Genomic DNA, 24,254 nt, shown 5'->3' with positions numbered 1-24,254 from the left:
TAATCGACGACAAAAGGGCTAGAATCCCCTTGGACAGGTGTGATTTGTATTCTACCAAATTGTCGCATCACCCTAGCTAGGTTGTAGGGTCGCAATCCTCTGATGCCAGGAAGGATTAAAAAGTAAAAGTTTGGCCCCCTGTGCTGCTATCCTCTCGGACATGAAGTCCGGTAACATCCACTGTATATCTCTTTCTCTTAAATCATAAAATACCCTCGCCCACGCATCCCTGGTAGTATGAATTGGGAACCTGCGGATACTTAGATAGAATTCATATTATCAAAGGGACTTATCTGCTTGGCTTGGCCAAATCTTGTGGTTGGGCACCGTCCTTTTGCATAGATGCTCAGTGATCCACCATTGAAGTAGAATGTTGCAACCTTGGAAAAATAGAAATTTGTTCTTACACAAACTCAAGCATCAATAAATGTCGGTCAAAATGACCAGGGCCAAACTGCAGTATTTCTTTTCTTCTTGTTTCTTATCGAATCCTATAAAGATGGCATCCACTACCATTAACACCCGAGTTTCAATCTCTTTTCCTCCATCCTGAGTGAACACCATCGTTCCTAAAAGTCATGCGGAGAACGCAATGACTTGAGTTTGTCTCCATGTACTGTGATCATGGAATTCGTTTGGAAATTACGCGAAATAGCTATTGGTTCCCCATCTTTCGAAGAATCTCATTAGTGGTATACTTTGGGCATCCAACAAGTTAACCCTTACTAGCAACATGTCTCTCAATTCTCCGGTAGTCGGCCTATCTGGTAGAAGAATGTGATGATCAGGACATCTTTTCCTCTTGCCTCATGTTTCGTTAGAGTCCAGACAATCTTTAATTTCTTCCAATGTCGGTGTTATTGAACCATCTCAAAATTGAAACACCATCCTTTGCCATCCCAAACCCGCGTTATTACCTCGATAAACGTGGGCCAAACCTTAAAGTCCATTACCGAAGGTAAGTGGCCCACGTGAATCGAGATTGCTCTCTTTTGGAAAGCTTTGAGGTTGTTCCACCATACGGGGAGAATGTCCGGTGTTTTGGTGACCATTTTGAAACTGAGGACTTGAATCGATATCTACAAAACATACAACTAGTAAGTTGCCCCCCCCCCCACGATACAACAAATAGTTAAACACGCAATACATCCTTCATATTTAACACACAAATCTGATCATCCTATCAAGTCGTGGGCTCTTTGGACTAAAGTCGATCTTTCTAATAGGCCCAGCACTTCTTGGGTGTTGGGTCATCTTAGGCTAATGAGCTACTTTCGGAATAGGGTTTCGCTCTATGTTAGTTTAACCAAGAGTAGGTTGTATTTAGAGTGGAATGGGTAACGACCGTTGACTATCAAGTAGCCAACTACATTCATCTGGGTGCCCCAAGAAAGATTTGATTAACGAACGACTGCGAACCCACATAATGGTCCTTTAAGTGGTAAATAAATATAATCGTCATTTGACGGAGTTATGATATGCCATGAATGCAATAGTTGAATAAGGCGATAAACAAACAGATAATAGTTAACTTCACATAGCCAAAACACGTTAGTTTTAAGGTTAGAATCCTCAAACATCCCCAGCAGAGTCGTCATTTCCGTTTTATCGAAAAATTTTGGGAAAATATTTTTTATAAGAGTTTTCAACTTTTTAGAGTCGTCACTTAATTTTTAAGGAAAAATCAAGAAAACTATGTTTTCAAAATACTTAAACAGCAAAATCGTTTTGAAAGCTTAAGAGGGTTTGGGGATTCATATTAACGTCTTAAGAAGGTTTTGAAAACAAATACCTAAGACGCCCGCTTACTTGCGGTTATCCAACAACTAAAATATTTGGTTAAATGATCTAACTTAGATAAAGTTTACTCAGAGTTCATTTGAAAAAGGATGTATTTAGCTTACTATCTAAATGAAATTGATTTGCGGAGTCTATTATCTTTTAAAATACATTTGGACTTGATTTAATTTGAAGTTGATAAAACATTACAACATTTTGCGCAGGATTTAGAATTTCTGACCCTAAAGCTAATGACGAATAATAGCAAATAAATTTAAAAAAAGAGATACGATAAAGAGTGAGAGAGAGAGTGGTGGGGTCCAAATTCGGATTCTGTTCGTCTTAATCGGTATTTGGACCCATTTTTTCATTTGAGCCTTAGGCCCATTGTACCTGTCCTAACTAGCCAAATAATTATACAACATGATAAGGGCTTAGGCCCAAAAATAACAAAATACATGAAATGGTCTTCTTGGTTCAAGATCTTCAACTATGGCCTGTTTTGAATTCTTCCAACTCTCAAACATGTACATCAATTTTTATGGGCTCAACTCTATAAAATAAATAAGTTGGTCCTCCATGACCCCTTTGTGGATACGATAGAAGAAAGTGGGAGTCCAAGGGACTCGAAAGGGTGTCACAGGCAACCAAACGATGGTAAGAATTAGTACGCAAATAATAAAATCTCTAAGCAGTATCATTAAACAATATGAAGGGATAAATCATAAGAAACGTAAACTAAACATAGCTCAAATGGGCATAACAAACAAATTACGGCTAAGCGACATAACAATATAGTTAGCAGTGACTATTCATTAGAAGGTCACGCTGCAAATATTGGAACTTCCGAGCCAAGAATCAAATTAACAATTTCCTATTGAGAAGAAATTAGCGGATAACTAATAGGCTAACAGTTTTGCTCATCTAGGAGCGGATGTGATTTGTGGTAGAAAGATTTCAAGAATCTTGGCTTGACTCTTTGGAAACAAAATGAACAGAATAAAATGAAAAAACAATTCAAAGTTGACACTAATAAGCGATGGGTCATAACTTAACCTTTATCATAATTTTATAATACAAAGCACATCCATAAAGATAAGTAAAAGGGGAATGTCGAACACCTCAAAATTCAGATTAATCATGCAAACTACTTTAGGCCCCTTTTTCATTTTAATTTTAAATACACTAACAGCGGAATAGGAATTAGAGTATAAAATCTATCGATGAGACCCAATTAGTCACGGAACTAATCAGGCCACAATATATTCTACTTTACTCGGGGTCGCAAAAAAAACATTCTGAAACGTTCACAAAAATATAACACAAGGCAACCAATAAATACATTTCGAGTAGGGAAAATAGCTTATTATAAAATAGCTTTAGAAATCTAATTACTCGTATTTTAACAAGCCGGTGTCTATGAGATTAAAATGACAAACTTGAAATATTTTATGAACAAATTTTAACAGCAAACAAGTGGCGTTTAAACTTAACCACAACAAGCTATCACCAAATTATAGCCAAGATTGAAAGATAGAAATACACAATGACAAAAAAGACATACAGAAAGGTTCTAAAGCATGTTGTCAACTAAAACCAAAGTGAGAAGATTAACTTCACCGTAGAACCGTTTGTCACAAGACGGATATATCAAAATGTAGTAACTTTGATAATGACTCAAATCTCCAGATTTCGACCCTTTTAACAACATCAAATCAAACCAAGCAATATTAGACACGACGAACTCTAAACCTACTTGAACAAAATCGCAATGTTAAAATAGTGAGCAATGAGTGACTATAAGGGTATGAGTCCGAATAGTGAGCATTTCATGTGACCAAAGAGACATCATTTGAAGGGAATAAACGACATCATGGCAGCAGACACTAATGGCTGATCAAGACAAAATTGAAAGAAACCCGCATGAACTAAATTTTCCCTGGCAAACACACTGTGAGACCGAAGCTAGTGCAAAAATATAAATTAAAAAAATCAAGCTTGAAGCTAAAGAATACTAACAGGAATCGATAAAAGAGAAGGAAACATAAATCAAAATGGAGGCAAGGGTCGTCTCACATAATAATCCTTTTATATACTAGGTAGAGGTGGCCCGTGCTTTCACGGGCCCAATGTTGAAACATTTTGTTAGTTGGATGTAAACATATAGAATGTATGAGTCAGCTAAATGTGCATATGGAGATACATAGATATATAGAGATTGCTAGATATATATATAGGAAGAGTTTGCCTGAAATCACCACTAAAAACAATAACTTTTCCGTCAAATAGTATTCTTGTTTCCATTAAATCTTTCAAAAGTAACTCAAGAGCTTCAACTACTTCTTTTTTTGTCATTGAAATCTCATACCATACTATAAGTTTTGCATCACGAATTAAATATGTCAGGGAACTTTGTTTACAAATGTTACAACTGAACTTTCCTTCGATATTTATTGGAATTTTAAAATGGGAATGAGCAGTGCGACCATCTGGAAGCAGCGAAACTGCAACATCTGAACTTGCATATGCTAAAGCTATAAATCCTCTATATCTAACCGTTGCTAATAGAGCACGATATAAAAGCTTTTACCAGTTCCTCCAGGGCCATCTATAAAGAATGCACCTGATTTATTTAAAAAATATTCTTTCTAAGATTATATTGTAAGCTTTTTTTGTTGCAGTGTTTAATTTATTTTGAAGAAGCAGACCATCTTCACTCACCGTAAGATTTCTTTCAAAGTAAACATTTGTAGCTTCTTTTGATAGTGCAGATGTTTTAATTAACTCAAGAATTAGTTTAAACTCATTAATATCATGACCAGCTGAATGAAGAATATCATTAATATGCTTTAACACCCTATAACGAATTTCCGTTGTACTAATGTTTAGAATTCTCACAAAATCCTCTGATAAGGATATTTCAAATTTTTCCCATAATTCTTTTGGATTACTTGGGCTACAATATATCAGTAACATAGCAAATAAATGTCTAAGACTTGCTGGCATTTGATAATCTACAGCCTCAAACATACATTCTATTAAATTATTATCTGAAAGCAATAATCCTCTTTTTTCAGCTGCTTCTCTAAATGTTGTACATAATTTTCCATTAATCGTTAGCAAGTCTTGATATGATTTTTGTCCTCTTATGTTCATTAAAAGTAATCTAAGGTAGTATATTTCTCCTTCAATAGGATGACAAGTGATGACACGTCCAATAGTATTTCCACGCTTACGAATTGTCCACATTTTATCTGTTTTCACCACACAAAATATTCAGGAAATTCTCGATATAATAAGTTTAAACTTTTAGTTGTATCATTCACTGTGTTCATTACAAAAAATTCAGTTAACATTGTTTTTTGAATCATTGGATTATTTGTAATTTTACTAATATTATCAATACTTTTGAACGAAACAAGCTGTTGTCCATCAAGATGTAGTTGAAGATGGTATATATTAGGAGACATTTCACTGATATTATAAGCAAATGTACGTCATGTTGCTTCAGGCGCAGAAACCCATCAAGTTGATTGATATTCTTTTATCTCATCAACTTCTATATTTGTATCATTAGTATGAATCTGGCATGCGATTTCATCATGTCCTTTGCATATGTACTTATAAATGTATTTAACTACTTTAATATCTCAACAAATCTCAACCTTTATATGACAATTATATTTGGATAATAAAAAGGAATTATAAGGGACAACTCATGAGTTATTAAGAAGATGTTTTCTAATCTCCACATAGTTTCCTGTATTACGTCTTCTATAAATAGAATATGAACTTTTTCCTTTTGTCGTTGCATGAGCAAGATCTTTTGGATAATTAAACTTACAATGTCCTTTTTTAATACAAGGACTTGTTTGATTTAGTTCACCGCAAGGTCCATCAATCATGTGTTGTGTAACGAATGAATATAGGTGAGGATTTACAGTAGGATTTGGTAATTCTGCAGAAACAAATCGATCATAGGCTTCAGTTGTAAGTATTTTGAATCTTTCATCAAGTATAATTAGAAAATGAGCATGAGGGAGTACTAGTTTCTGAAATTCTACGATGTACATATATATGCCAAGACTTTACCGAATATGTGTTTCTTTAACAAATCCTTTTTTAGTTCCTCTAACTTTGCACGAAATACTTGACAACCCAAATCACGTCTATTTTATGCTTCATCACTTGCTAGAAGATTTTCTTTGATCTCTGGACAAGAGGGTTTACATGTGATGGTTAAAAATATATCAGGTCTTCCAAAACGCTGAACTAATGCAATTGCATCCATGTACCGTCTACGCATATATATTGTCCCTCCTGTAAAGCTAAGTGGGAGAAATTTTTGTTTACCTACTTGTGAAGCATCTCTTTCACCTCGTCGTAGAACATCTAGCAATCCTCCTAATACATTTGTTCTATATAAATCTGGATTGAAAGAAGCAAAATCCAATCATTGAGTTTCAATTTTTATCCATTGGTCAACAGTGTATTGTTGAAATCTTCCTGAATGTAGAATTATATTTTCATCATCTCGAATTTGAAGTTGATAACAATAATATTCACGACAGGAGACACTATTTCTTTTACGTTTTCCTTTTTGCATATCTTCAGCTTCTATATCAAGAAATCCATCAATTGTAGTCATATTTGTTATGCTTGATATTTGTTCATTTTCACAATATTTTTTTCTAGAAGAAAAAGCACATAAAGGTTCAACTTTCTGAATACCACAATGCCATCCATTTTTACCAAATGGAAATAACAGTGGATACTGCAATGGATCATAACAACCGTAATAATAATTTACCAATTGACTCCTATTGCTATTTGTATATACACGAATATGGGGTGAGTGTATAATTTTGAGCATCTTGCTCTACCCATATTCCAGCAACTTCAGAAGCAATTGGTAAGTTGTACACTCTTTGATCTTAAGCAACATCGAATTTTAGAGCAATGTAGAAGTTAGATAATTGTGGAATATTTATTAGTGACTTTAGAATATGGAGTATGGATTGGAATTTAATATTTCCATTAGCTTTTGTACAGTACCTTCATTCACTTTGCTTGAACATTCCAATCGATTCCTCAAGTCATTTTCACTATCAAAGAAATATAATTGTAAATTTCTTCCTTTCTCAATAGCTGGTAATAAGTCATCTATAAAGTGATACATTTTTCGTTGAACTCAAAATGTGGATATACCTTTATATTTATTTTTTTTTTGCTAGTTCTTTGTCATAACTAACTCCTAGAGATGTGAATACAAAAATATTATTGTAAGCTTTTATATAAGTTCAAAAACTGTTCAGATTCATTCGTATTTCCTAAATATAGATTTCTTAAAGTTGTTGGTGTTAGATGGAAAATAAGTCGCACAGCACCATTACCACAACAAAATGTTGGAGACTCATACTCAAATCTTTTTGCAGTGCAGAATTACACCGGGAAACATCTTTTAAGGTAGCACAATTTGTTATCGGGTGGATGGTTTCCATGTAATTAACTTCTGTTGAACTACATCCTGCATAATGTAGTAATTCTTAAAACTAATTTTAGTAGATAAAGATTATTTTGATAATATCCTATCTAGCTATTTTACCAGTATTAAGAGTTTGCTCATGTGTACACAATGTGGTGGTGCTGGAGCTAGCACCGATGGAGGCATTATTCTCGATGGTTGAGTTTGCCCGTCTGCCAGCTAGGCATCTTTCTTATTAGATTGTGCTAGTTTATATAATTCACGCCGTCTAGATTTTTTATCAGCATGAACTTTTTTAGAATTCAGATCATTTCTATTACTTTTGTCTGACATTTGTAGAACTGTTATCTATCCTGAATATGAGATACAAATTGTATGTTTACTTTCGTTTGCTTACTCATGCACAAAACAGTTCAAAATAATTATAAAAAAATAAATGATTCTTTGCAGAATGTAGTAAAAATGGAGAAAATTAATACAGAAGGCAAAAGAGAAATCATAATAACGGGTGGAAAAGAACATACATGTAGCGCTGAGACTATAGTAGTAGTAATTGCAAATTCCTATCTTCACACTGCACGCAAAAACTAATTATAAAATGAATTTAGTATTTTATACAAGTTGTATCTATCAAATATCATCTCTAATAGTTCGTCTCAAAAGTATGATATTAGTGTAGTCATATGAATATCGAAAGCTTAGACAAACAAAACAACAAACTTATTAAACTTAAATACTAGAATGAAAATATTAGTATCAATCGGTAAGTCATAATGGCATTGTTAGCATATTGTAGTTTGTATGGGCTCATAATCAGTATAGTTGCTTCTGGCACAGTTGATAGAATTTCTCTGATGAGGATGCTAAAGTTCTTTTAAAAGTAGGGAGAAACAAAAAACTGATAAGAAAACTTCCATATGATTTATTTCTTAAAGAAGTAGGGGGCTTAGCTTTTGTTACACTTACAAAAGGTAAACTGAATTCAGTTAAGACATCTATTAAGAGCAGTTATAAAAGGTAAACTGACTCCATTTAGAAAATGTATTCATGTTTTCCAGCAAAATACATTGGCAATGTACAGAATACATCTTCTTAAAATTTTATCAAGTCATAAACACAATGGCCATACTGCATTGAGTTTTATTTTCAGCCCAATTAGGCTAGGCAATTAGTACTATGGTCTTTGATTTTTTAAATTTTGTACAAAATGTCAAAATTAAAATAAGTTCTATTCAATTTTTCTTATTCAATTTAATTTAAGTTTAGTTTGATTTTAATAAAGGAACACATTTTGCGATTATAAGTTCAATTATCATGTGAATTAAATTTAGAAAATTTATTAATGTCTTTTTGTTGATATATTAGGAAAAGTTATAAATTATGAATTAAAAAGGCCCTACACAAGGTTAACTACTATAAGTAAGTGCGTATAAATTAATTGACCATCTTACATAATGCATAGTCATGTATTACATCCCTCCATTTTAACTTTGTCCTTATGCTTTCTCTTATGTATAATATGTACTTAAGACTTTGTTTTATTGTAAATACAAAAGTGAGGCACACACAAATATATAGTTGTTTATTCATAGAATGAACTTCTCATGGACAAAAAGTAATCATGTAGTCAACTTTAATACATGTAAATTTGCTAGTTTGATCATCATAAGCATAGATATACGCTAGAGGACAGAAATGTTTGAATTGTCTTGACTATCTAGTTGGTTTGCAAGTTTGTGGAGAACCATAAGAACCAGTACAACAATATTGACACAGAACTAAACAGTATGAAAATGAAACCCCACATCAAGTCAAATGAAGAACTTAAACCATAATAAGAAAGATCTCATACCTTTATCGAAAAAGCAGAAAAGACCTTTGGGCTTAAAAGGGTCTCTCCAACAATGAATTCAAGAACAAGAACATGTTTACACACTACAGATTTGTAGTAAATTAAAAGTATAAAATTAACTGAATAAGCATAAAGATTTAGGAAAAAGAAGAAAAAAAGGGTCCTAAGAATCAGAATGAATCAATTATAAAATCAAAATCCCCACACCACATAACCTTAATCTAAGTCGTTTGTTTTCGAAGGATCTTAAAGAGCTACACTAGAATAGCTGAAGAGAAAAAAATCAAACTATCATAAACCATAAAATAAATTGGAAAATCAAAGTAGACAAGACTATGCTAAGGATTGTACACCATAGGCCAACAATAACACTACAAGTAAGTCAGTCCCTAGCATGATAACTCATAATGATCATACTAATGTTCCTTGTAATGTTCTAGTTAATCAAAATGAGCATGAGAAGGATACGCAGTTTGTGCAGGCTATAGGAAATGGACAAAACGAGAAGAATAATCACAAAGGGAACGATTTTGTGGAACCCAAAATGCCTCCTCCTATCAAGGTTTATTCCAACTTAGATATTCAGAGATCAAACCTGCAAAAAAACAAACCAAAATAACTCCCAGCAATATAAAAACAGACCTCCTATCAATAGTTCCTTCAGCAAAAATAATTCCACTCAAATTCCAGACCATTCACCCCCCATTGTGACCCAATACTTAGCCTCTCGAATCAGAGTTAATCAAAATCGATATGTCCCACCCATAGACATAACCCCTCCTATTATTAGCACTCGGCAAGGATACCCTTCCATAACCTTTCGGGAAGAAGATTTCAAAGTCAAAATGGCCAGCAGATGCAAGTACACCTTGGTTGGTAAATTTACTAATTTTATGCCCAAAATGGAGATAATCAGGAAGAGTTTTGTAGCCCAAACACATTCTGATTAAAAGACAACCAAAATTTATTGCATGTGAAAATATATGGGCTTTTCATACATGAACAGAGGAAGACAACTAGAAATTTGAATTGGAAGACCAAACTAACACTGCATCTGACAAAAGAGTACCAAAAGTTACGTGTGAAAATACTGGGTTTTTCATACATAAAGAGAAGAAGATAACCAGAAATTTGGGATTTTTGTAACGTGGAACAAGAATAACATACCCAAATCAAATTTGGGTATATTCACCCACCTAAATCAATCTCAATCAGCCAACCAAAAGGATGATCCAACATCAATAACAATTCCAAACGGAAAAATAAGTGAATATTCACACACCCAGACCAAATTTGGAACTTGAACATTGATTGAAAGAAAGATGAAAGAAAAAGAAAGGTTAATTGAAACATGTAAAACCTTACCTAGAGAAGGTTGAAGAGAGTGAACTTCCATGTGTAAACAATGAATCATTATAAATGAAGAATTAGGAGGAAGACAAGGAGGAGGAAGACATGCATATTGATTTTACCAGAAGAAGACAAATTAGCTGAGAAAATGAAAAGGCAAAATTAATTAACAATGAGAAGACACCTAGCCATATACATAATTGAAAAGACAAAAATAACCCTTGACAATGAAGCAAGCATGTTGATTATGCCTTTTCTAATATAGGAAGTAACATACATATATATATATATATATATATATAGATATATATATATATATATATATATATATATATATATATATATATATATATATATATATATATATATATATATATATTTGATGCACCAAATAAACTAAAGAAATCTTATTATCTGACTAACAAATGTTGTACCCTATAGAACTTTGATCGATAATACCACACTACTATAAGTGATCTTGTGCAAAAGAAAAAAGAAAAAAATCGAGTCAAGCTTCGAAATCTATCAACTAACCCCAAAACACCAGTCAAAAGAGACACCTTTACAGATAAAAGAAACATCGATAGTCAATGCTAATGCCACATACTCAAACTAATTTAAAGCAGTACAAAGAGGGGTATAAGGTAATAACAAAAATGAAACAGAAAAGCATATGGAAATGAAAAAAATGAAAATTGGTGATATTACAGAGAGAATGTCGCTAACTCGAGTTAAGAGGCACTGTTTTTCTCTCTTTTTGATCAAAAATCAAATGGCATGGAGGGAGAGACTTGATTAAAACACGTCATATTAAGCAGCAAGACGACACAAACATACAAGAAATGGATGATATCAAATGATTGGAACAAACATGCTGCTGTTGCATCTGCTAGCCAAAAAATTTGTCCTCAAAAATTTCATAACTTACAAGAATACTGATATCAGGTAGTGAACAAACCACACACAATAGATGAGTAGTGAAGAAAGGGAAGTTAAACACAAAGGCGTCACTTAATTTAGATCGAGTTTACATGCTCAAACAATAATGCGGGCTACAAACAGAGACAAGAGATGAGACATGAAAAATATACAAGACTAGTGTACATGTGTGCGAGCTAACTAAGACTAATAGAGAAAAACAATCCATGTCTTCAGCTATGACAATGAAAAACAGAAACAGGCCACAGTGAAGAGATTCAAGGAAAACTTATCGAAGGAAAAACTAAGAAATTTCAAGCATATAAAAGAATGAAAATATTACCTCCTCTTGGTGAAGCGAAGTGGGACAATGACGAGCTAGAAGAACTTCCACGACTACCAAAGAAACTCTGACTCGAGCAGCGATCCGGAAAATTCGAACAGAATATGGAAACCAACACCTAAATTAGTTCTCCCTTTTCTCCTTAGTATATATACTGTGTCTATTGAACTACATTTGGCTTAAATCAATTTAGATATTTTGTTTTTGCTCTAAAAATTTCTAACTAGAAATCTTTAACGGTTTTCTTATCGTTTTTCTCTGAAGTGAACTTCCTAGACTTTGTAATTTTTCAACTCCTTCTCGGATATTCCTTTTTAGTGGTCTCTTTTTAAATCCAAAATAGAAGAAATTTGCCCTCAACCCCCTTTACTTTAAACTCTCTTTAAGAGAAAGAAAGAAAAAAGATTTTAGCTTAAAAAGAAACTACCCAAATCCAAAAAAATTTCCTCTCCCTCCCCAGCTGGGATGAAGAGAATATATATAGCTGGAAATTAGGGGAAAATTGGGGGAAAGACAAGGGCAGAATCGGAACTTCCTCCCAAGCTCAGTTCAAAATTTTCACCATAAAAGGTAAAACACACTTTTTCTAAGATTTTGACCCATTCCAAAAGAGGAAAGGGAAAATCAACAGTTGGGAATGGCTCCAATCGCCCTTTTAGCATTACGTGGCACGATCTCCCATCGTCCAGGACGAAATCACGTGACCTGCTCGACTGAGGGCGGCAGGTCGCGTCATTTTGGGACGTTGAACTCGCTTTTCATTAACTCGCCCTCGCGTGGAAGAGAAAGGAGTTAGGACCGGGTCGGGTTATTTAATTGGGCTGGGACTAGTGAGATAAAAGTGGGCTAGAAATTGTTTAAAAGGTGGGCTGATATAGAATTGAAATTGGGCTCAAAAAATTATGAAATAGCTGGGCATTTAAAAATGTTAATATATCTTAAATACACAACTATAAGTTTAGTATTCTCTAATTTTCCCTTCTTTTTTAAATATTACATAATTCCCTTTTTTTTAATTTTAGTAGAAGTTTAGAGATACATAGCCTTCTCTCTCCTATAACACACACTTTCCCAATATCATGCCTATTTTTTCTCCACTAAAACACTCAGTCTTCTAAATCACTTTTTGAATTTTGAATTATTAATTTTAATTAAAAACGTTTCACAACATTTAATATGAAATTTTTAATTTCAAAATTCAAAAAAATTGAAATTTTTGAAAATTGGACCATTGTTCTCTGGTTCTTCTTCTTCTTCTTACTCCATCATCCGTCTATAGTTCTTCTTCTTCTTCTTAATCCATCATCTGTTCTTATTTTATTCTTGTTCATTGCTATATTACAACAGCCGTCTCTAGGTCTTCTTTTTCTTCTTACTCCATCATCCGTTCTTCTTTTCTTTTTTCTTTTTTTTTGTTCATTGTTCTATTACATCATATTAATGGATATTTTTACTAATAGAAGGATTTATGATTCAGACGATGAAAATTGGAAAGAAAATAGAAAAAAGTCTTTAGATGATCCTATGAATTTTCGGAAGGATTCAAACAAAGATTTTGGCGAATCATCTAAATCAAAGGTTGACAAAATACACCAAAAAAAAAGAAGAAAAAAGAAGCAGCAACCATTGTTGTTGAAATTAGTAAAAGTTTTAGTGAAGGAATCTCATATGTATCATGAATTTTTAAAAATTGTTATCATGTACCAGACAATAAGTTTAATACATAAGTACTCAGTGTGTTATAGTGTGTTAGTCGATGCATTGATACATGAATTAGATGTGTATCATATGATTTCCTATGTATCAAGAGTTTTTGAAAATTGTTATCATGTATCAGTCAATAAGTTTAATAACTGCACCATCAAGTGTGCTTGCTGATACATATCGACTCAGTGAGTTATAGTGTTTAGACGATGCATTGATACATGAATTTGATGTGTATCATATGATTTTCTATGTATCACGAGTTTTTGAAAATTGTTATCATGTATCAGTCAATAAGTTTAATAACTGAATGTTCATAAAAATGTCTTCAAACTAGATAATATAATCTTGAATTTTCAAAATTTGAAATTGTTATCCAATTACGTGTCGAATTAATGCTTATTAATGAACTGTTACCGTAATTTAAGCTGATTTAGATAACAAATTTAAATGTTCCATTTTTCCCCCTTTTAATCTTAACAGTTGTAAGTTACTGTGTATCATTTACCATGTATCACAACATACTAATGTATCACGCCACAACAATTTTAAGGGATTTTCGTAAATACTAAATTTGTCGGGGCACAATGTAATTATTATATTACACTATGGGATTCCCTAAATTTATACTTTAACAATGCCTAACAAATGGACCAAATATGTATTTACAATACTAGGCTAAAAAGACGAATTAATAGTAAATTAATTTAGCGAGCTTCTTGAACTTGACGAAATGAATTAATTAATTTGAATATAGATTAGACAATTTCACTTGGCGAAATAAATTATGACTAAAAAATCTACGCTAGACCGAATCTTAAAGAAAGAAAAAAAAACACTTGAAAATTACAATGCCTTTGAGACGATTTTCGGAACCTTTATAAAGTACTAGCTATATTCAAATTTATAAAATGGGAATATCATTTAAATAAAATGACGAGAAATGATTAAAATGACTCTTCAAAATGTTTTAAATTTTACTAATTATTTCAAAACGTCTAAAACATAAGAAACTCGAAAATTAATTATTATCAGGGAGGGTCAAAATTGGGTGTCAACAAACATATATGTATGTTTTAAATTCTTTAGAATACAAAATAATTAGAAACCCACATACACATTTCATATACTCACATTTCAAATTTGTATCGGATTTGTGTAGTAACAAACGACCTTCTCTAAGTAATTTAGAAGCTAACAACACTTCACACAAATATATATATAAAATACATTCAATTAAGATCACAGACGACATATACTCACATTTCAAATTTGTATTAATTTGTATTAGATTTACTTAGTAATAAACAACTCTCTCTAAATAATTTGGAAGCGAATTTATTTTAAATAAATTTACTAGTATAAATATAAATCATAAAATCAAGAAAATAGACAAAATAACTAAAATGATTTGAGGGATATTTTTGTCTTTACATAGATTTATCCCATGATATTATATGTTATGTATTACTAAAACCTCCAAATGGAAGGTATTAGTAATACATCCTATAATACCATGTAGAAGGTATAACTAATCCATGGATTAGTTATATATAGGCCCAAATTCCTACCAAACATAGTACTTAATAATACATTGCATAATTCATGGATTATTTCTTCTAACGCGACCTACCAAACGACCCCTCTTGTTAGTTTTTGTTATCTTATTTTGCATATTTATTATAAAATCGACCCACTGGGTCAAATTTAATTAATTTAAAAAATCAAACAATATCCTTCAATATACATATGAAAAAAGAAACATTATCTAGGAATTCGAACTTAGGTCACTTGCAGAAATTTCTGCCTACGCCACTGAATATTGCAATTAGTTTCAATTGCTTTGTGGATGAAAGAACTTTTAGTTTAAGATACTAAAGATGTGACAAGATCTTTAGTGGCACTCGATGTTCGAGTGCCACTAAAGTTATTATTTCATTTTACATTAAAACGATGAATGGACATCAATTTTTTTTAAAAAAAAAAATTATGATCTTAAGTAATAGATTGGAATTCCAAAACACTACTATATACTGATTTGTTGCGTTTTAACGTAAGATTATTTTTATCCATTATCTAAATATTGAATAATTTTAAAATTCGAAATAACCTTAGATAGTGATCTGAAAAGTAGCTATTTGTCAATTTCTCCCAAATCTAGAGGTCCAAAAAGAAGTAATGAATTTCATGATTTTATTGTTGCTCGAATTTTATATTTTGGTTTCTCACTCGGTGTCCGGAGCTCACTTGGAGCTCCGATTAAATCTAGGATTTTCTCTATAAACAGAGCTCGAACAGGAGACCTTTGATTAAGGATGAAGCACTCTCACCATTGCATCATGACCCATGTTGATTATTCTTATTACACAATATTGAAAAATTGCAAAATTTCCGTCAAAAGAAATATTGTCACTTATTAAAAGGAGTACCTTTTTTGGAACTTTTAGTTAACTTAACCAAATCTCCGTATTAATAAATAATTTTCTTGTAACTACATCTAAACTAATATATCGAAAACACATGGTTAAGGTCTTATTAACTTAAATCAATACTTACACATATAAGTATTAGTATTATCAGGTGAAGTTAAATATTTTATGTCAAAGTAAAAATATTACATTGTAGATTGTAACTTTGGAACAAGGGTTAAAATTATTTTTTAGTACTTTCATTTATTAGCTAAGTTCGTTCTTTATTATATTATTTGACTATTTAATTATATTGTTGTTATCATGAGATTTATTGAAATAAAATATCATATTTTAGATAAACACTCATTATCCTTTTGTTACTCGTACTGATCCAACTCTTTAAACAGAATCCAAACAAAGATATCATCCAAATGTATTCAAATTCTTCAAAACAAGTTATACAATGCACTAGATACATCATCTCCCGGTATTCTATGATGTATGACTATTACTTATTCCTTGGCAACGTTTTACATATGGGGACCGGATAACAAAGAAACTAGAAGCGTTTGGAAAATAGGCAATGATAATAAATAAGTTAGGAGAGACTAATATAAAGTGTATTCTAGATATAACTTCTGTGATAGAAGAATACATTTTATATGAATATCAAATGAATATTCTCTCAATTACTTATTTTCTTTCATTTCCCCATGTACATATTTGGATGGAACTCATGTGTCATAATTAAAAACTAAAGGTGGAGATTTATTTGTTATTTTAAATATTCATCTTTAGTTTTAAATTAAGAAACTTTCACATATAGCCACTTAAAAATAATTAATTATTCTCTATAGCTATAGTTTGATAATTACAATTTGTAGCTACATGTTATTTAGAGGAGAGAGGCGAGCGAGACTGGGAGAGAGAGGCGAGAGAGAGGGGGAAAAGAGTGGGAGAAAGGTGAATTGTATATGTATATTGGTTAGATAATTGTATATTATACATAAGTAATTGTATATATGGCAAGAGAGATTGGGAGAGGGAGGAGAGAGGTGAGCGAGATTGGGAGAGAGAGGAGAAGGCGATCGAGATCGAGATAGGCGATCGAGATCGAGATAGGCGATCGAGAGAGGGAAGAGAGTGGGAGAGAGGTGAATTATATATGCATATAATTGTACATAACTGTATATTACACATATACATTTTATATAAATGGCAAGCAAGATTGGGAGAGGGAGGAGAGAGGTGAGCGAGAATGAGAGAGGGAGGAGAGAGGCGAGTGAGAGAGGACAAAGAGTGGGAGAGAGTCAAATTGTATATGATATAGGCGAAAAAATTGTATATTATACATATCTATTTGTATATCCTGACGAATTATATATATACAAACATGACTAATTATACAAACTCAAAGTCAGCCCACGTAATTAATGTATAATGTTAGTGTGAGTAGTAATTATAGCAAACTATAGCTATGATGAGTAATTAAATAGTATAAGTTTGCTTATCCGCATAATTTTTCCTTTAAATAAATTATGACACATAGCTTTTATCCAAGTGCGTACTTGGAGAAATGGAAAGAATAGTAATGGAGCGGAGTTAAATCCAAATATGTTCGTTTTGAAAAAGAGGAAAAGTTATTTAAAAGTTAATTTTATTGAATATATTATCAAAAGTTTTTTTCATATTTTCTGCATTACATTTTAATTGTTTATATATTTTTAATCGACTTGATACACAAAGTAATCTCTTGATAAAAAACTTTAGACTGCTACTTTATTGAATCGTGTTTGAAGTTGAACTTACTATATCATTTTTTTTTTTATCATCCTTGTCAAGGAAAAACCAAATTGTTTGACTTTCTTTTGTTTAAAAATTTCTCATATAAATTCCATCTTAATTAGTAAAGTCTATAGTCAAGAAAACTTTCTTAAATGGTCTAACAAATTCTATTCATGCATGTATACATTTGTTAAAGCTTTCCAAGAAAGCATTTTCATACTTCTCAGCATAGTGCCAAACCAAAGTCATTACAGTCGGGGGGCGGACCCACTCTATGTTAAGGGACAACACTGCTTAGTTGAAATTATATATATCTGGAAAAAAATTAAAATATCAGTAAAAAGATAAATAATTATCATTGGCTTTTCCAGTAAATTTTTGTATAGAAATTGATATTGATGACATTCAATCTTCAATTCCTAGTTAAATTAGGATTAAATTGACCGATTGAACTTGAATACAATTTGCATAGTATTGTAGTAATTTAATCACTTGTTCAAAATGGAACTCGACATAATAACAAGTTATATAGTTAAAAACTAAGTCATCAATGATAGTTGTAAGTATGTTTTACTTATTCACCCTTTAGTGTCAAACCATGTCATAAATATAGTGTTGTTGTATCAATTAGTTATTTTTTTATTATAAAATATTGACACCACTTACAATTTTATTTTTTTTGCGTATGCCACTGAATTGACAGTAACCATTCAATAGCCACTCGGAATTATAATTTCTTTTCGGACTTTTGATTATTTTGATAAGATTAGTCAAATAAAATATCTTATCTTGCCTGCCCCTTTCGGTTTCCATGTATCCGGTATCTCAGATATTTTAGATATTTAGTATGATTCACATGTATCTAGTGATTTCGCTTGCCTCTTTCCTTCTCTTAGTCGCCCTCATTATTTTAGTGTATTTGATAGCAAAATTACATGTATATATATTATAAAATTATTAACTAGTGAGACAATTTATAATTATTTGACACTAAAGGGAGAATAAGTAAATATGATAGGAATGTTTGTCTTGGGTAGTTTTTCGAGGAAAAAAGAATTTGAATGATTTTGTTTTGGGAAGATTGTATATAATGGCAAACTAATAAATCAAATTAATTGCTAAACTACATTTTGATTTAATTGTGCCCCATTACAAACTATTTGTCAGTCATCTCTCTCCCTCAAACTCTCGCTCACCACTCTCCTCTCTCGCTCGCTTCCTCTCACTTTTATACAAACACAAGTGTATAAAATTTGTTTCCATTTGTATAAAGTGAGAGAAAATTGTATAAATACATATATTTTTATTTCCCTCTCTCCCATCTCCCAAATCTTGCTCGCCAATCCCCCTAATCTCGCTCTTTACCCTCACTTCTCTCACTTATACAAACAGAAACGAAATGTATAAACTGTTTTTGTTTGTATAAAGCGAGAGAAATATACACATGCAAATACATATATTTTCGTCCTACTATAAATTATACAATAAAAATATTTTTCTGCCCAGTTTCTTTTGTCTGTCTCTCGTTCTCATTTTATGCAAATTCAAATTGTATATTATTTCTCTCTTTCTCGTTTTATACAATTTGATTCAATTGTATATTTTCTGACCAAGACTCTTTTGCCTTTCTCTCTTTCTCATTTTATACAAATTCAAATTGTATATAATCGTTCTATACACTTATAATTACATAATTTGTTTTATACAATTCTCTGCCCAAGTCTCTTTCTCTTTCTCGTTTTATACAATTCGCTTCAATTGTATATGTATAGCGAATTATACATATATATATTTGATATGTAATGTAATTATGCAAACTTTGTAATACTTAAAAATATAAATTTTATGTTTGCCAAGTTGCCCTTTTATTTTCGTTTAAACTGAAATTATATATGAGAGGAGCAACATGAAAGTTCCAGTCATTTTTGTTTGAAGTGCATTAAGATGATTGAGGTTCAGCTATATAAGATTTTGTCTGATAGACACAAAAAAGGTTCACTGCAAAATGCTCCCAAAAGTAGTTCAATGTGAAACTAACTAAATCTATATTATAGAGTAGTGAGCAATGAAGAAAAGCTAAAAAGTAATGAAAGTTAGCATCTATACAGTAATAGGTTGAGGTAAAGAAACTATAGTGCTACATATAAAGGATAAAAGGGAAAAAAAATGAAACTAGTAACTACTTTTAAACAGGAACTGTCCTGTTATGATTCTCTGGTTGTGCTGAGTCTTCGTTTTCCCTTGACATCTCTTCGAGTGACTTCCCCTTGGATTCTGGAACCAAGAAAGTGAAAAATAATCCGAGAAGGTTGACGATGCCAAGGACAATGAGTGAATTCTTAACCCCAATACCAGCAGGATACCCTGCATCAGCCTTGGTCTTGTCTTGTGGTTGAGCCAAATACAAGAATCCAAATGCACCCACCATTGCCCCTAACTTTCCACATGCAGCTGATATTCCATGGCAAGTCGACCGCAATCTAGCGGGGAAAATCTCAGCAGGCACAACAAATGTAGTAGCGTTGGGTCCAAAGTTGGCAAAGAAGAAGGTCAGTGAATAGAAGACCACAAACCCGATATGGTTGCCAGGGAGAGTCCAGTGGTGGTAAGGAATGGCAAGGGCAAACATGAACACTGTCATCATTGTGAAACCAATCACTTGAATGGTAAACCTGCCAATCCTGTCAATGAGGAACACTGTGAACCAGTAGCCAGGCACGATACTACAGAGAGCGATAAGAGTTTGTGCCCGTCCAATTTTGTAAACCTCTTCAATTGCATTCATAGTTTTGGCAGCTGGAATCCATCCAATGGCACTGAATATGTCCTTTTGAAACAAGTTTTGGCTGTAGTATGCAATATCAAGAAGAAACCATGTGCTAGCTGTGCCAAGCAAGTGAAGTCCGTGTCGCGTAAGAAATTGTTTTGTGAACAAACCAAATTCATTGCCGGACTTTACAGCTACAGAAGAAACTGCAAGCTCTTTTTGCTCTGTCTCAATGTCAACCTGCATAACCTTTTCCATATCTGCAGTGGCCTGCTTCACATCCTTGGCTACAAGAGCAGTGTAACGAGCCGTTTCAGGCATCTTCATCCTCCAGTAGTAAGTGACAAGTGCAGGAAGTGACCCAGCCATCAATATGATCCTCCACACGTAATCTGCTTGAGGAACCGTTGAACCGAGGGGATCCACTTGATAAGCTGGTGCCTTGAAACAAGCCTGGAATACAGCAGAGATAATGATGGCAAAGATACCACCACCGAGGATACCAAATCCTTGCATAGCGAAAACAGCAGCAATGAAGGCACCCCTGGTCTTTTTGTTGGCATATTCAGACATAATAGTAGCAGAAAGGGGGTAATCACCACCAATTCCAAAACCAAGCCAGAAGCGAAAGAAGCAGAGGGTGGCCATAACAGTCTTAGGTTCCTTACCAAAAGAAAGGCCAGAAGCAATGGAACAAATAGACATAATCATAAGGGTTACGCCATAGACTTTCTTCCTTCCTATTTTGTCACCAATCCATCCAAAGAAGAGTTGTCCGGCAATGGTACCACAGAAGGCGACACCATTGATAGCAGCGGAAACATTAGGGGGTAGTGAACCAGGCCTTGAAGAGCCATCAACATGATAGTAAATACGTCCAAGCAACTTAGTGACTAGAGATATGCAGAAGAGATCGTAAGCATCAGTAAAAAATCCCATACCAGCTATTATGATTGCTGTGAAGTGATACCATTGTGTTTTTGCCGAATCAAGCGCATTCAACACCTTCATATCCCCAGCCATTTTAACAACAAAATAAAGATGCAGAGGAAGAAAGAGCAGTGAGTTTTCTGATTGACAATATCAACTCCTTTTATAACCTATACATTTGATTTCCCTGTCCGAATTGGTTTGGAGCTTCCCTTTTCCCTGTCCAAATAGGACTAAACTAACTACCATAATTAAATACATTAATTTACAATTTAATATCAATCTTGATAGAATTTGGATTCTATTGGGATCTTCATTAGTATATTCCTCCTAATTTTTACGACTCTTATTGGGTTTTATTAAGGATTTCTTACAAGAATATGAATTGGGAACTGTCTAATCCAAATATTAGGAAGATTCGACAAAAATTGCCATTTATTAAATCTTTAAGATGTATTTGAGTGGTTATAGATTATATATAGTTTGTAAATTTGACTTTCATTAGACTATTTGTCTTGTTTTGGACGTGTATAACGACATTATTTGTTGACACATTAACTTTTTTATACTATATTTTTTAATCAATTTCTTTAAAACCCTAAACTCTTCCTTTTCAAGTTGGAGATGAGATAAGACCACGACTAGGAAGGTGTAAAAGGAGATGATAGATGTCACGATTGGAACTAATTAATTTATACAGTAATAATTTTAGTCTTCAACCTTAACTTTTAACCTAATATTAGTTTATTCAAATTTGCTATGATAGTTAAGATTTCTCCTTCCGCAGCTAGGATTTCATAAACTTTTTTCGGGGCTGGGTTTCAAAGTTAATATTTGTGGTTGTAGGTTAGGAATTTTTTTTTTCTCATTTTATTATGTTTATGATTTCAAGGCATGAAAGTTAGGATTTTACAATTTTCCCTTCATTTCACTGCTAGGGTTTCATAGTTTTCTTTAGGGTTGGTCTATGTGACAGTGGAACCCTATTGGCGTGCAATGTGATATTTACATGGCCTTTAACAACTTTCATTAATAAGGACACTTCTGACTGAGTTATTTCGGATAACTTAAGAGTATTTTTTACCCTTTCCTTTTAGTCTATGTGGCAGTGGAACCCTATTAGTGTGCAATGTAACGTCCACATGACATTTAACAATTTTCGTTAACAAAATGGACATTTTGACTCAATAGTTTAACGGAAAAGATAATTTGAGCCGAAATATATATAGTTTAAAAATAAACGTGAACTATTTTAGATAGTTTAAAAATATTTTTAATCGTGTTCCATATAAAGTTATAATAACAATAATAATAATAATAACCCCATTACTGTGAATTGGTGAATTGTCCTTTATTGGCTAGGATTATCCACTGACATCAAAGAAAGGTGACCGAAGTTCTATTATATTAACAAATATTTATTGAAATGTAAATCATGTAGAATTAGGAAACGAAGTGATAGCTCATCTATAAATACATATACGCACAAGTGCCGCACCCTTAATTTGATAATTAACAACACCTTCAACCCTAGAATAATTAAGAGGATGAAGTATTTTTCAGATTCAGATTCAAACTGTGAATATAGTGATGATGAGTCCATTAATTCATACGAAGATGAGTGGAATTGTAAGGAAAAACACAATCTTTTTAGACAAGACAGGCACGAGGAAGGCATCTTATTATATCCACGTAGAGGCTTAGGGCTTGGATTTATATGCTGTTTCCAATTCTTGATCCATTTTTTTCGACCTTCCCGTTAGTTATAATTAGTACTATTTGTCTTTTTTCTATTTCTACAATTTGTTTTGTAAAATTACTACGTATGTTATTTAGTGAAAGGTAGTAATAATGAAGCTTCTATATACCCAATTATTCTATTGTTTCTTTCTTTTTCTTGATTTGGACAATGGGATCATCATAATCAGCTTTGACGAATTGCCTTGTCAATTTTAAAACAATTATATGCCACTTTAATTTCTCCTAATCCAGATTAATTAGAGCTTCTCTACCCCTGTTTGGAAAAGTACTAGCTAGTATAGATATATACATAGGCTTTTTTCTTTTATACGAGTAACTATTTTTAAATAGTAATTTGAGTTACATTTATCTGTCTTATTTATATTTTTTAATATTTAATAAACAACATATCACGATCGATGGTTAATATGGATATGGAGCAACATTAACTTGCTACGATTTTCAGAGACAATTTTCTACGGTATACATAGAATTTTAAGAGTTGAACTTTTTAATTTTGTTCATAAATTAAAACGAAATAAAAATTATATTTTTGAAAACTGCATAAACATATTAATATAAATTATAATAATCAATAATATAAAAATTGTTATAAAATCAAGCTCATGGCAATATAAATATAAAGAGATGAAGACAAGAGGAGTAGGATGGAAGATAAGACTTTCTTCTTATTAAAGTATATGCAAATCTCATATGTATCTATATTACAATAGTGAATGAACAACCCTATTTATAGAGTGAGAAATCACTCCAAAGGTCACCATATTAAGTATCATAATAAATAGATACATTCTTATCCAAAAAGGTTCATGTAACCTAGTGAATATGAATGGTTGTTCATGTACCAACCTTATGGACTATCCACTCATTCAATGAATTTATAACACTCCCCCTTGAATGTCCATAGATAATGTGCCTCGTTAAAACCCTACTAGGAAAAACCCTGTGGGAAAAAATTCTAGTGAAGGAAAAAGAGTACACATATCTTTTGATACGCACCATTTGTTGCCTCATTAAAAACCTTGCCAGGAAAACCCAGTGGGAAAAAACCTCGATCAAGGGAAAAAGAGTGCAACGCGTATTGTACTCCCCCTGATTAAAACATCACTTAAATTTCTTGTGATGATGTCTCCAATCTTCATACATTGTGGTTGGTATATTCCTTTTTA

The 24,254-nt window shown here is 32.5% G+C and overlaps 1 protein-coding gene and 1 long non-coding RNA gene across 2 annotated transcripts; both read right to left on the bottom strand.

The window, feature by feature from the left end:
- Positions 1-9,385: 9,385 nt before the first annotated feature.
- On the bottom strand, positions 9,386-12,482 carry LOC112941673 (uncharacterized). The gene is made up of 2 exons (XR_003247157.2): positions 11,728-12,482; positions 9,386-9,711 (listed from the first exon to the last, which is right to left on the bottom strand). It is a non-coding gene; the product is annotated as an uncharacterized lncRNA (long non-coding RNA).
- Positions 12,483-19,655: 7,173 nt separating this feature from the next.
- Positions 19,656-21,725, bottom strand: LOC101249273 (inorganic phosphate transporter 1-4). Its single transcript, XM_004240712.5, has one exon. It carries the CDS (start codon positions 21,415-21,417, stop codon positions 19,813-19,815), a length of 1,605 nt encoding a protein of 534 aa, XP_004240760.1. The 5' UTR covers positions 21,418-21,725; the 3' UTR covers positions 19,656-19,812.
- Between the last annotated feature and the right edge of the window lie 2,529 nt (positions 21,726-24,254).

Source organism: Solanum lycopersicum, chromosome 6, assembly GCF_036512215.1.
Source record: "Solanum lycopersicum chromosome 6, SLM_r2.1".
In the NCBI taxonomy this organism is placed as follows: domain Eukaryota; kingdom Viridiplantae; phylum Streptophyta; class Magnoliopsida; order Solanales; family Solanaceae; genus Solanum; species Solanum lycopersicum.
Note: the sequence above shows the minus strand (reverse complement) of the source record. Positions and strands in the feature narration are given on the sequence as shown.